Source organism: Budorcas taxicolor, chromosome 19, assembly GCF_023091745.1.
Source record: "Budorcas taxicolor isolate Tak-1 chromosome 19, Takin1.1, whole genome shotgun sequence".
NCBI classification, from domain to species: Eukaryota; Metazoa; Chordata; class Mammalia; order Artiodactyla; family Bovidae; genus Budorcas; species Budorcas taxicolor.
Genome location: NC_068928.1, coordinates 41,711,069 through 41,724,777, shown reverse-complemented (window position 1 = coordinate 41,724,777; position 13,709 = coordinate 41,711,069). Strand labels below are relative to the sequence as shown.

The 13,709-nt window shown below is 48.3% G+C and overlaps 1 protein-coding gene across 2 annotated transcripts in view; it reads left to right on the top strand.

Moving 5' to 3' along the window:
- Positions 1-12,874, top strand: part of ACLY (ATP citrate lyase) — a 42,555-nt gene extending 29,681 nt beyond the window's left edge. For both annotated transcript variants that reach the window (XM_052658845.1, XM_052658844.1), the window contains 9 exons: positions 4,372-4,499; positions 5,074-5,167; positions 7,047-7,201; positions 8,491-8,641; positions 8,837-8,980; positions 10,526-10,639; positions 10,997-11,079; positions 11,337-11,413; positions 11,913-12,874. In XM_052658845.1, coding sequence (XP_052514805.1) covers positions 4,372-4,499; positions 5,074-5,167; positions 7,047-7,201; positions 8,491-8,641; positions 8,837-8,980; positions 10,526-10,639; positions 10,997-11,079; positions 11,337-11,413; positions 11,913-12,007 — 1,041 coding nt within the window. In that variant the 3' untranslated portion in view covers positions 12,008-12,874. The remainder of the gene's footprint in view (positions 1-4,371; positions 4,500-5,073; positions 5,168-7,046; positions 7,202-8,490; positions 8,642-8,836; positions 8,981-10,525; positions 10,640-10,996; positions 11,080-11,336; positions 11,414-11,912) is intronic.
- The last annotated feature ends 835 nt before the right edge of the window (positions 12,875-13,709 follow it).

The window sequence follows — 13,709 nt, the reverse complement described above, 5'->3', positions numbered from 1 at the left end:
CTGGTGGTCCAGTGGTTCAGAATCTATGCTACCACTGCAGGAGACACAGCTTCCGTCCTTAGATGGGAAACTAAGATCCCACACGCTGTGAGGTGTGGCCACCCTCGGTTCTTCCTTCCAGTAAGCCTGTCACACTACCCTTTCCCCTTAGGTTGATTGCCTTTCTCCTTCAGATTCCTGTCACCTCCAAATAGCACTGTTTGTCCAGGTGTAAAATGTACCTCTCCTGTGAACTAGCAGCTCAGTTTCTGCTAATTTACTTGGTGGATGTGCGTGCAGAACTGTTTAAAAGTATGTGTACTTGGAGGATACTTGCTGCCATGTGGTGATGGCAAGACATGGAAACACCCAACACTGGATGGGAGGGGACTGTGTTGTGTCCTCATGGCATGACCGTGTAATAGAACACTGAGTAGAAGAACAAGGTGGATCTTGAGATGTCGATGTAGAAAGGGTTCATGTGGGATCCAAGAAGGGGCAAGTTGTGGCAGATGCTTACCGTAGGATCCACTTTGTGTAACTGTGAACTGGACGTGTGTGTATCTTTTTTTCCGAATAAATGAAAGGGAAGGGAGCGTGTCATGTATCTTGCCCATCCTCCAGGGCTGAGCTCCACTTCCACAGGCCTTAGAGTTAGCTCCTGGTGGATCTGTATGACTGGGGTGAGTCGTTTCGCCTCTCTGTACTTCATTTTCCTGAGCTGTAGAAAGGAGATGATTCTGAGGGACTTCCCTGCCGGCCCAGTGGCTAAGACTCCATACTGCAAGGGGGCAATAGGTTCGATACCTGTTCAGGGAACTAAGATCCCACATGCTGCCTGATGTGGCCATGAAAAAGAGGCGTTGGGGGGATGATTCGGGATTGCTGTGTGGCTAAGTTAAGAAGGTAATTGTAAAGGTGTGGCACATACAGGTCTTAGCAAATACTGGTTTCCAGTCTTCAACACGCCTGTTCCATGAAGCCGTTCCTTAGTCTGTTTCTTCGTGGCTGCTCTCCGTTCCACTAGAACTAGTTCTAGAACTCACACAATGCTACTTCCCAGCATCGCTCAGTTGTGTCCAACTCTCTGTGACCCCATGGACTGTAGCCTACCAGGCTCCTCTGTCCATGGGATTTTCCAGGCAATAGTACTGGAGTGGATTGCCATTTCCTTCCCCAGGGGATCTTCCCAACCCAGGGATCGAACCCAGGTCTCCCACATTGTAGACAGACGCTTTACCGTCTGAGCCACCAGGGAAGTCCGTTCCACTACAACATCTGAAAATAGTTCCTCCCACCCCTGCAGGCTTTCTCTTAACCAGCTCTGCTTTACGGCAGCCCCCAGCATGCTGAGGACCCCTCCAAGAAGGTGAGGACCCTGCTCATTTGTTTCTGGGCAGGTGCTCATCATCACCCTCAGGGTAGGGCAGGTCCTTGAAGTATTTTGCTTTTTTGGGGGGGAGGGGGTTAAAAATGATTATTTTTGGCTGTCCTGGGTCTTCAGTACTGAAGGGCTTTTCCTCTAGTGGTGGTGTGCGGGCTTCTCACTGCGGGGGCTCCTCTTGTTGCGCTAGGGTGCGAGGGCTTCAGCAGCTGCAGCGCGTGGGCTCAGTAGTTGTGGCTTAGTTGCTCCACGGCATGTGGGAATCTTCTCGGATCAGGGATGGAACCCGTGTTTCCTGCAATGACAGGTGGATTCTTTACCCCTGAGCCGCCTGGGAAGCCCTCAAGGTGTTTTATTTTTGCTTTTTATTCATTTTTTAAAAAAACTTTCTTTATGTAGTTTCAAGAATACACGAACATAGAGTAGTACCGTGATGGTCCAGCTAAGTGTTTTTTGATTCCTTGAACAGGTCTCATGACCTTGCAGAGCTCTCTGCCCCATAGAGGAGGGGAGATAGGTGCACCACACAATATCCTCAGTTCAGTGCCTCGGGGAAATGGAACTGAGAACCGGGAGATGGGACTTCCCTGGTGGGACAGTGGATAGGAAACCGCCTGCCAGTGCAGCGGACACGAGTTCGATCCATCATCAGGAGAGATTCCCCATGTTGCAGAGCAACTAAGCTACAGCTGCTGAGCCTGTGCTCCTCAAAACAGAAGCCATGGCAATGAGAAGCCCGCGCATCTCAACTAGAGAGTAGCCCCCACTTGTCACAGCTAGAGAAAGCCCGCACAAAGCAACACAAGACCCAGGGCAGCCAAGAATAAATTAAAACATAGCAGGTATATTAAAAAAAAGAAGAAGAATTGGGAGTAGAGATAAGAGGACAGTGGTAGGATGGCGGTGTCCCAAAACGCTGGTCCTATAGCTGCTGTTGCTGCTGCTGATTTGCTTCAGTCGTGTCCGACTCTATGTGACCCCATGGACTGTAGCCTGCCAGGCTCCTCTGTCCATGGGATTCTCCAGGCAGGAATACTGGAGTGGGTTGCCATGCTCTCCTCCAGGGGATCTTCCTGATCCAAGGATTGAACCCGGGTCTCCTGCACTGCAGGTGGATTCTTAACTGCTGAGCCATCAGAGTCCTGTAGCGATGGTCCTCAAAACAAAACAAAAACCAGTGAAAAGGAAGCTTCTATAAATCCTGAACAGACTCAGATTTCATTATCTCCTTTTTAAAAGCTTTAGCTCTGAGAAACCTGAGTTAAACTTGCTTAACTTCTTTAAGCCCGGTGTTCGTTGAGTTTATGTGATTGCACAGTCTCTTCTTCACACCCTATCTACCCACGCAGATTAAGTTCTGTACAGAAGGCCCTGGGACCTTGCTTTGAAGCATGTGTCTTCAAGCCTTGCTAACCAAAGAGCGGTTCTGGTTTACCTTTTTAATACTTCAGCTCTGGGACTTGCCTGGTAGTCCCAGTGGTTAAGACTTTGCACTTCCAATGCAGGGGCTGTGGGTTTGATCCCTGGTCAAGGAACTAAGACCCACGTGCCGTGCAGCACAGCCAAAAAAAAATAATGATAAAATTAAAAGAAGAAAACAACTTAGGCCACATTCATTGTCTGGTTTAAATGCTGCCACATACCGCCTGTGTGACCTTGGCAAGTTACTCTATTGCTCTGTGCTTCCACTTCCTTGTTGAGAGGAAACAGTTGTAGGTACTAAATGATGACATTTGTGAAGCTTTTAGAAAAGTGCCTGGAGGCAGTGTTCTTTGGGGCTTCCCTTGTAGCTCAGTGTTTAAAGAGTCCGACTGCAATGCAAGAGCCTTGGGTTCAATCCCTGGGTTGGGAAGATCCCCTGGAGAAGGAAATGGCAACCCATGCTGGTATTCTCTCCTGGAGAATCCCATGGACAGAGGAGCCTGGCAGGCTACAGTCTATGGGGTCGCAAGAGTCCGAGTGAGACACGACTGAGTGACTAAGTGCATGAGCGCACATATGAAGTGTTATTTAAACAGGGAAGATATGATTATCACACCCGCCCTGATAAGAGTTTTGCACCACATTTCATTAAGTTAATCTCTTTGATACAGTTACCACATAGCTCTTCTGATTGGTTTTTTTCTTCCTTCTCTCCCCATAACCAGCTCCCTACCCCATATTCCATTGGGTTTATAGCTTAATCTTAGTTCATGCTCAGGTGGACGGGGGCAATAGCTAATTAGCTCCCTTTGATTGTTGCTATGTGGGAATATAGGCCAAATGGTGCAAAATGTGGCTTTTCTTTTTAAAAAAGAGTGGAAATTTGGATTTCTACAGGAAATCTTCTGGGGTTCTGTTTTGTTTAGTAAGGGTACATACTTCATCCAAAGTACGTGCAGGACAGTCAGGTCACACTTACAAGCTCCGCAGCTTGGCAGGGTGTAACTTCTCACAGTTGCCCCAAACTGACTGCTACTCTGTGTCCCCTCATCTCCACCCCTACCCAGGAAGGGCCCCATGGGAAGCCAGAGGAAGGTGTTTGTGGAGCTGGGCACCAGGCTCGTATGCTGGCTCCAGCGCCCCAGCTGTGTGACCTTGAGTAAGCTCTTGAACTTCTTGGTGCCTCAGAGTCTCATCTGTGCCTGAGAGTCAGCCAGCGCACCTATTCAGTGAGCCCTCTGGGGGCCTGAAGTGATTCACGTAGAGCAAGGGTCCCCAGTCTCCAGGATCTGATGCCTGATGAGCTGAGGTGGAACTGATGTAATAATAATAGAAATAAAATGCACAGTGAATGTAATGCGCTTGAGTCATCCCGAGACTATCACCACCACCCCCCCCTGCCCCGACACCCCCTGGTCTGTGGGAAAATTGTCTTCCACAAAACTGGCCCCTGGTGCCAGAAAGGTGGGGGACCGCTGACATAGAGCATTGAATGGGGTCTGGCCTGTAATCAGTGCCAACATCCTCAGGGGCCTTCTCTTAGGGGATTGACTGGCCTGCTAAAGCCGTTCTTCTTTGCATTCCAGGTCCAGTTCGGCCACGCTGGAGCTTGTGCCAATCAGGCTTCCGAAACTGCAGTTGCCAAGAACCAGGCCTTGAAGGAGGCCGGAGTGTTTGTGCCCCGGAGCTTCGATGAGCTTGGAGAAATCATCCAGTAAGTGGACCTGGGGAGGGTGGCACCTCCCTGCCCCTTTCCCAGTCCCTCGCCAGGGCAGCAGCCTTGCCTAAATACAGGTGTCCAATATGCCTGGTCTCTCTCAGGCGTCTAAGGCAGCTCTTCAGATGGTCCAGAATCTTTCCTTTTTGGTTTTCTTTTTCTCTAACTTGTTTCTAAAAGCAGCAGTTACAGGCTGTTCAGACTGGGCTTAAAACATTCAGTTTCTGAGCCTACCTACTTGGTGGGCCATGAATGAGAGACAAGCGTAGGAACATTCATCCATTACATGAGCTGTTGTCTCTTTCTGTTCCTCCCCTCTGGCCTTCCTTGGCCTCCAGACTCAGCCTTCTCTAAGATCCCGTTCAGAGGTAGTGGGGCTGGTCTTGGCTAGAACCTGTTTTCATTTAGTTTTTGGGAATCCACCTGGTAAGGGTAAGCTGCTGACAAGGGGAAATACAGGGCTGGGAATCTCTGGGGTTAGATGGACGAGCATTCGAGAGATGCTCTAGAAGAGCCCAGAAGAATGAAATCCACGTGGATGTCTCTTCTCCTCCGTTTTCCTGCCTCCCAGGTCCGTGTACGAGGATCTTGTGGCCAGAGGAGTCATTGTACCTGCTCAGGAGGTTCCGCCCCCCACGGTACCCATGGACTACTCTTGGGCCCGGGTAGGTGCCCCCCGTTGTCCCTAACCATGTGTGTGGCTGAGGTATGCTGGAGCTTGTGAGGTGGCCCCTTCTGACCAGCCAGAGAAACAGATGCAGGGCCCAGGAGGGGGCAAGGGCAGCGTGTACCTCCCACAGTGGTGTGGCCTAACCTGGAAACAGGGGCTGGGGACAGACAATGTCCTCTAGAGCTATCTGCACCTGCTAAGAGATTTCAGGCTACTTGTCTGAGGCAGGGACATAGATGTAGAGCAAATTCTCTTATCTACAAGATCTCTTAGAAATCCATTTTTAAAAGACCAATAACCCATTAGAACAATGGGTAGGAGCTGTTCTTTCAACATGAAGAGTTGCTCAGCTTCACTCCTTATAAAAGAAACCAAAGTAGAAACTGTGATACCAGTTATCTCCTACAGGTCAGCCTGTAGGACCAAAAAAGACCAAAAAAAAAAATTCTCCGATATATTGTTTGTATGGGTGTGAAGAGGGTGGAGGGGCTTCCCTGGTGGCTCAGCGGTAAAGAATCTGCCAACAATGCAGGAGCCACAGGCGACGTGGGTTCAACCTTTGAGTCAGGAAGATCCCCTGGAGGAGGGCATGGCAACCCACTCCAGTATTCTTTGCCTGGACAGTCCCATGGACAGAAGAGCCTGGTGGGCTACCATCCATAGGGTTGCAAAGAGTTGGGCATGACTGAAGCGACTTGGCACGCACGATGAGGCTGGTACGTTGATTCGTTGGTGATGGGAGTAGCGTTGGCGTGACCTCTCTGAAAGGCACGTGGATAACATCAGTTCAGTATAACAGCACTCATACCGTATGACCCAGCAATTCCCTGTCTGGAAAGCTCCCTGAAGGAAATGCTTGCATGTACACATATGTTCAAGAATATTTTTTGAGCTGATGGTCATCGGTGGAGGAAATGGCCGGCATGTGGGGTTGTTATGAGGCGATACTCGACGGCAGTTAAACGGAATGAACTCGATCTATATATATGCTAACATGTGTAGCACTCAGATTCATTGAATAAATAGTGCATTGTAGAACAGTGTTTCTATTATGAGTATGAAAAATGTAGGCATGCAAAATGCTGTCTGTTCTCCATGTGTCCATGTGTGTACATAAAATCAGAGAAAGAAAGATCCAGAAAAATGTTCACCAAACTAACAGACATGAAATCAGAAAACCAGGGTGGGTGGGGTAGAGGGCAAAGGCAACATGACTTCATCTGTTCTAGTGTCGATTTCTTGAAAGGAGAGTGTATTCTTGTTGCTTCTGTAATTAAAATATAATTAGAGGCATTACTTAAGTTCCGAAGGGATAACTAAAGAAACGGGCTTGGACAATTAGCTGGCACTGCCCGCCTTGTACCCCGACTCTGAAAACGGAAGATTCAGGACCTCACTGCTCTCCCTGTGGAAAAGGGCATGTTGAGGGGATTCTCCCATCTCCCCAGCCACGCGCCTCATTACATTTTGCTGGGGGACTAGCAGCTATGTGTAGAGTATTTAAAAATTGTCCCTTTGGAGTCATTCTTCCATTTCTTAGCCAGGTGACCTGGGGCTGGTTACTCTGTTGTGAGGTTAAAAGGAACTCCTGGATGCCAACAGCTAAGTGCCCTGCCTGAGTCCACAAACATTCAGTAAAGACAAGAAACAGGCCAGGCTGAGCAGGTGCCGTGGAGTGATTGCTCCTGTTTTCTTGCCCCAAGTGATCTAATCAAAGGGCTTTGTGATTCCTTCTCGGGAGGACTTTGAGAGTTGTTGCTTGGCCACCAGTATTTAAGACCTGGGACAATGGTTCTGGCACAGACAGTGAGGACGTTCTGGGAGAACCTCTGGTCACCACAGCCCTGCTTGTCTCTGCCCCCATCTCTGCTCAGGAGTTGGGCTTGATCCGCAAACCTGCCTCGTTCATGACCAGCATCTGTGACGAGCGAGGACAGGAGCTTATCTACGCAGGCATGCCCATCACCGAGGTCTTCAAGGAGGAGATGGGCATTGGCGGGGTCCTCGGCCTCCTCTGGTTCCAGAAAAGGTGAGGCATGGAGGGCAGAAGAGGGTAGGGCCTTGTGATTCAGTGTTCATTTTCCTCCCCTGCCAACGTAGTGGGAGTGGGCAGCTTTGGGGAACATGTCCAGGGCCAAGCTTTCTGGCCACAGATTAGTGGAAAGGTCAGAGGAAAGAGATACAGGTTCCTAAGTCTTCCAAGGATGGAAAGGCCAGCCTGAACCAACAGAAGTAGAAAGCAGTGACCTCATCAAGGATCTTGGATCAAGGATCTTTCCCTTGGGAACTTTTAAGGAAATGGGCCAGAGTTGAATGCAGGCCTGTTGAGAGAAAGGTCAGGGTTAGCACAGAAGGTCTGGATGCACCTAGTGGCTTAAAGAGTGCAGGCCTGGTGGAGTTGCTCAACAGGCAGAAAGTACCTTATAGTGTGTCCTCTGAATCTGTGTCTTATCAGCTTGCATGGGGGGAAACAATCAGTTTTCTCTGCAACTCCCAAGCTCAGCCCTCCCCTGCGACTGACAGCTGGGCAAGGAGGCCGATGAATAGGTAGTCACAGAGCCCTGCCTTGGAGTGGTCCTGGGCAGAAAGCCAGGTGGAAATCTTGGTGTGTGTGCTGGTCTCACCTCCGAGAGATGGGTCTGGGTCCTGCCTTGAGCCCTTCCTGGGAAAAGTTCAAGGCTTGTAATACCTGACAGGTCTCACTGTATGTGCTCTTGCGTCCCCACAGCTCCAGACTTGGAGATATTTTGTTTTGTGGGGTTTTGTGTTTTGTTTTTTTTTTTTAGTTGTGCTACACACTTTGTGGTATCTTAATTTCCCAATCTGGGATGGAACCTGCCCAAGCAGTGAAAGCGTGGAGTCCTAACCACTGGACCACCAGGGAACTCCCCAGACTTTGTTCTTAATCATCAGTGGGAGGTTGATCGCTGTGCACTGTGAAAGGGACCATGGCCCTCACCTCCCCTGCCTGGCACGTGGAGAGTAGTAACTGCAAACACAGGTCCCACCCTGTCGCAGCAGCTCAGCTGAAAAAAACTGCCCAAAGAGGTTTCAAGCCCTGCTTGCTAAGCTCAATTTTAAAAGCAGTATTTGATATCAGCAACATTCAGAGCCACTCAGGGATCAAAGAGTTCTGCCTTGAAGTTGTAAGACAGTGTTAGACCTGGATTGGGGGTTTGTTGCCCTTCTAGAGTTTGAGTGACTTGTTCAAGGAGATGGGAAACAGGAGGACCGTGGCCTTGTCAGTGTATCTCCTGTTCAGCCCCTCACCTTTGTTCCAGGTCTCATGTCCCCTCCCCTGTCCTCGCCCTCCTCCAGGTTGCCCAAATACTCTTGCCAGTTCATAGAGATGTGCCTGATGGTGACAGCTGATCACGGGCCTGCCGTCTCTGGGGCTCATAACACCATCATCTGTGCTCGGGCCGGCAAGGACCTGGTCTCCAGCCTTACCTCGGGACTGCTCACCATCGTGAGTATTGTCATCCTAGGAGGTGAACAGCGGGGACTTTGGTTGGCATCATGCCACTTGGCTGCATTGCAGTCCTAGAGGGAGCCATGGTGTGTGAGACCCCATGCCGGGGGCTGTTGGGGGGAACTCTGTATCATCCTGAGAAGCCGAAGGAGACTGACAGCTTGGAGTGACATGGGCTGGCTCCTCCCACAGGGCGACCGGTTTGGGGGTGCCCTGGATGCAGCAGCCAAGATGTTCAGCAAGGCCTTTGACAGTGGCATCATCCCCATGGAGTTCGTGAACAAGATGAAGAAGGAAGGAAAGCTTATCATGGGCATTGGTCACCGAGTAAAGTCGGTGAGTTGTCTTTCTCCTTCAGGCCCGGGGTCAGCGGGGTGTGGAGCACAGCCGGGCTCTTGGCTCCCAGCAGGCAAAAGCTTTGCTGACAGATGCCGACACTGAGCAGCTCTTTTTCCCATTATAAAACAGATTGCCCAAAAACAGTGTCTATCATGTTCAGTTGTGGTGTGAAAATGTGATGAACTGGGACCTTGGTAACTTTAGCTTCCCAGGTGACTCTTACAGGAGAAAAGACTAAGGTCAGGGTTAAGGGGACAGACATATCAGTCACTAGATAATGCTGCGGACTGGGGTAACAACTCCAAAAATCTCAGTGGCTCCTGGGGCCAAGTTATGTTTAGAAATCAAAGAGAATGAGAGAAGAAGAAGTGGCAGCTGCTTGGGCCCCCACAGGGACAGTTCAGGGTCCACGGCTCCACCGCTCCAGGAACCTCAGCGAGTTAGTCACTCTGCTGGCCTAAGTGGGGTGTATGACTCGGATTAATACAAGAGGATCCTGCGTTCATCCTGGCATCCCCACACTGGGCCAGTGCAGAGTAAGTCCAGAGGTGGCTGGATGGCAAAGACTGAGCCGGAGACAGTGGTTTCTGCTGAGGGACATCCCATCTGGGCCTCGCAGAACTTGGGCCACCACCCCCAGCTCCCAGGCAGACGGCCCACGCACAGCATAGGGCACCTTGCCTAGTCAGCGTCGCGCCTGTGCTGCCATGCCATCTTTGGGTGCCTTCCTTCCTGGAGTCCATCCTGGCCTTGTGTGTCTTGGCCAAGGGAGGAGGTCACTGTGGTATTGGGACTTGGCACCCAGTCCGTCTCACGCCCCTGCTGATGGGACCGCCTAGTATGGGTCTCTGAACCGAGAGTTCATCTACACTCATTGCAGGTCCAGAGGGTTTCTTGGAATTTCAGGGGTGCTTTGCTGCCCCACTGCCAACATGTGCTTACTTAGTTAAAAACTAAGAACTCTGTAAAACTTGGTTACATCTTGACTAGGTTGCTGATGAGCAGTGTGGCTAGTGGCTAGAACCTCAGACTTCCCGCTGGAAGGTGCATACTGCTTTTGGGGTTTTTTTTGTTTGTTGTTTGGTTTGGTTTTTGGCTGTGCTGCTCGGCCTGAGATTTTAGTTCCTCAACTGGGGATTGAACCTGGGCTCCCGGCAGTGAAAGTGCAGAGTTCTAACCACTGGACCGCCAGGGAAGTCCTGCGCCCTGCTGCTTGACCCTGTAGGATCCATGGCTAATTTATCCAATATCTCCACATCTCAGGTGGTTTTGAGGCTCAAATAGGAGAGGACATCAGAAACCTTAAACCTCACAGCAGTGGATATGACACATACAGCTGTGTCTACCTGTGACACAAGCAGGCACACGCCCCTTTTTTGGCCTGTGTCATTCGAGGTCTTAGTTTCTCCACCAGGGATCAAACCCAGGCCCCTTGCAGTGGAAGTGCGGTGTCTTAACCACTGGACAACCAGGGAAGTCCCAGGAACATGTCTTTTAACAGCCGTGTCAGAGTGGTTCCTCTAACTTTGGATCACTTCCTAGATCAACAATCCAGACATGCGCGTGCAGATTCTCAAAGATTATGTCAGACAGCACTTCCCTGCCACCCCCCTGCTCGACTACGCGCTGGAAGTAGAGAAGATTACCACCTCCAAGGTAAAAGAAAATGTTCCTAATTCCCAAATCAGGGTTTTGGGTGAATTTCTTGGAGAAAATGACTGCCAAGTCACAGTTTGATTGTGCGCTAAAATCGAACCCGGTTTTCTGAAAGATTTTTGTTTCTGTTGCTTAACTAAGTTGACACATACTCAGTGTCAACGAGAGTCCTCTGCTAGACCTTAGAAATCAAGACAGTCTCTCCTATAAACTGGGATGTGTTGGTGGGAGGTTTTAAAATAGCAGTCAGGAATTCATAGTAGTAGTTTTAGTAGTAATAGTGGAACATCATGCAGAACAGAAATGAGTAATAATGACAAATGCGTTGAATTTTTTTTTTTTTTTTTGCCTTCCCAGAAACCAAACCTTATCCTGAATGTAGATGGTTTAATTGGAGTCGCATTTGTGGACATGCTTAGACACTGCGGGTCCTTCACTCGGTGAGCTTGCAGCTATTTTCTTCCTCCTAACGTTTACTGATTTTTCTCAGTGATTCCTCCCAGCTCCAAGAGCAATGCACGTTCATTAGAGAGCATTAAGAACTCCCTCTACGCCTACCACCCAGAACACCCTCCGTTTACTAATTAGAGTCCAAAGAGAGCTAGCTTCTCATTCCTGGGCAGAAATTATAGTGTCTGTGGGGAGGAGGGCAGTCATGTGAGCCATCTGAAAACTACAAGTGAATTGTGTGTTACAGGGAGGAAGCTGATGAATATATTGACATTGGAGCCCTCAACGGCATCTTTGTGCTGGGAAGGAGTATGGGCTTCATTGGTAAGTTAGTAGTAAGAGTCTGTTTGGTTTCGGTTTTTTGTTTGTTTGTTTTACCCCGTGGTTCAGGTATACCACTGACTTATGTGGCTAGTTTTCTTTCTTTCTTAGGCTGTCCTGCACAGCTTGCAAGATCTTAGTTCCTCAAGCTGGGTCAAATCTCGGTCCTAACCACTGGACCACCAGGGAATTCCCCAGGCCAGTTTCTTTCAGAGAGATGTCACATTGTTTTGATCATTGTTGCTAATTCTTCCTTTGTTTAACTTCCGCTTTATCTTTGTTCCTTTTTTTCTTGGAAATGAGTTTGATTGCTAGCCTAGGAAAACAGAATGAAATCCAACAGTTCCTTTTACCAATGCAAACATCTACCTGTGGGATGGATCTAGATGTACTTCCCCATTTTTGTGTGTATTAGTAAGATTTCCCTTCCTTGTCTTCTCTCCCTCACCAAAATTCAACACTCACCAGCTCTTAACAAAAAGATGCGTTTGCTCTGTTTTAGGACACTATCTTGATCAGAAGAGGCTGAAGCAGGGGCTCTACCGTCACCCATGGGATGATATTTCATATGTTCTTCCGGAACACATGAGCATGTAACAGAGCCAGGAACCCTATTACAATAAAGTGATGATGAGAACTCTTACCCTTGGGAAATAGCCACAGACATCTGGCACTGGAGCTTGCTTAAAGGATGGGCCTGGAGTATAAACAGCCCCCAGTGTACAGACATTGAAGACCAACATCCACAGGCTAACACTGTTCAGTCTACACAAAGAAGCTTAATATTTTTTTTTATAAGCATAGAAATAAGAACCCAGCCAATACTTGTGACATTTGCTCTGCTACCTGCTATATTTATTATATGGAAGCATCTAAGCACTGTCAGGATAGTGTTCTTCCTCATTGGAGGGTGTTACAAATGTTGCTTTCTTTTACGTTTTCCATTAGCTTAAAAAAAAAAAAGGTTTTCCCTTGAAGGAAGGGAATGATACTTTTAAGACCTCAAGATACTTTCTATTTAAAGGACCTCTACCCCTAATATCTTATTTTTTCCCTTTTCTTCCTCATATAACCTGAATAGCATTGTATTAATCTGATTTTTTTTTTTTTAAGATCTTTTTGTATGTTGTGTGTTAGGAGTTTGTTTGGTATCTCCCTGTTGCAGACCAGCGTCTGCTTGTGTCAGGGGGAATGGGGCCACTGTGTCCTTAGCCATTGTTACAGAGTATGGGGAGTGGTCATTTAAAATGTAAACTTGTAACATACATATGTTTAAAATGGAAGCGCAAAGCAAAAAGCTGTGAAATGTCTTGTGTCTTATGTTCTCTGTATTTATGCACCTGACTTTTGTCTGTTATTGACTCTTCTCCAGCCAGTTTGTATCTGTAATCCACAAAGATTCCAGGCAGCTGCCACCTCAGTCTTTCCTCTGTATTATCATAGTTTGGTTTAAATAAACTCTATAGTAACACTGACTGCCATCTCATGTCATCCATATATTTTCATCTGCATTCCTTTGAAGTGTACTTACTAAGTTTTACTACATGGCAGTTTTAAAATGTTCATCCACGGACTTTGCTGATGGTACAGTAGACTGGTATCTGCCTGCCAGTGCTGCAGGAGACACAGGTTCAATCCCTGGTCTGGGAAGATTCCACATGCTGAGGAGCAACTAAAGCCCATGTCCTACAGCTACTGAACCCATGTTCTAGAGCCTGAGCCTGAGTGCCTGGAGCCTGTGTTCCGCAACAAGAAGCCACTACAGTGAGAAGCCCACGCTGCAACCAGGGAAGGCCCAAGTGCAGCAACAAAGATAGCTCGCAATCAAAAATAAATAAGATCTTAAAAAAAAAAAAAGTTCATACATCTCTTGAAGAATCAAGGGAATTCCCTTGGCAGTCCGGTGTTTGGGACTGCCCAATCTCACTGCCAGCAGCCCTGGGCTCCATCCCTGGGCCGGGAAGTAAGATCCAGCACACCACCAGGTGCAGACAGATAAATAGATTTTAAAAAGATACTATCTTCAAAATAAACCCCAGTATCTTCTGTGAAATTGTGCCTCCCATTTCTCAGTGAATGGAAACCAAACGTTTACTTAGATACTCAAGCCAAACACCTGGAAGGCATCCTTTCACTTCTCTGGTTGGCAAGTCCTGTAGATTTATCCTTTAAATAACTGATCTGTCCATATCGGGTCTGCTAACTTAGTGCCCTTTGTTCTAGTTTTGTCTCCTTACAGCCCACTCTCCAAGCAGCCCACTAGAGGTATTTTTAAAGGTGCATCTGATTAAGCCATTCC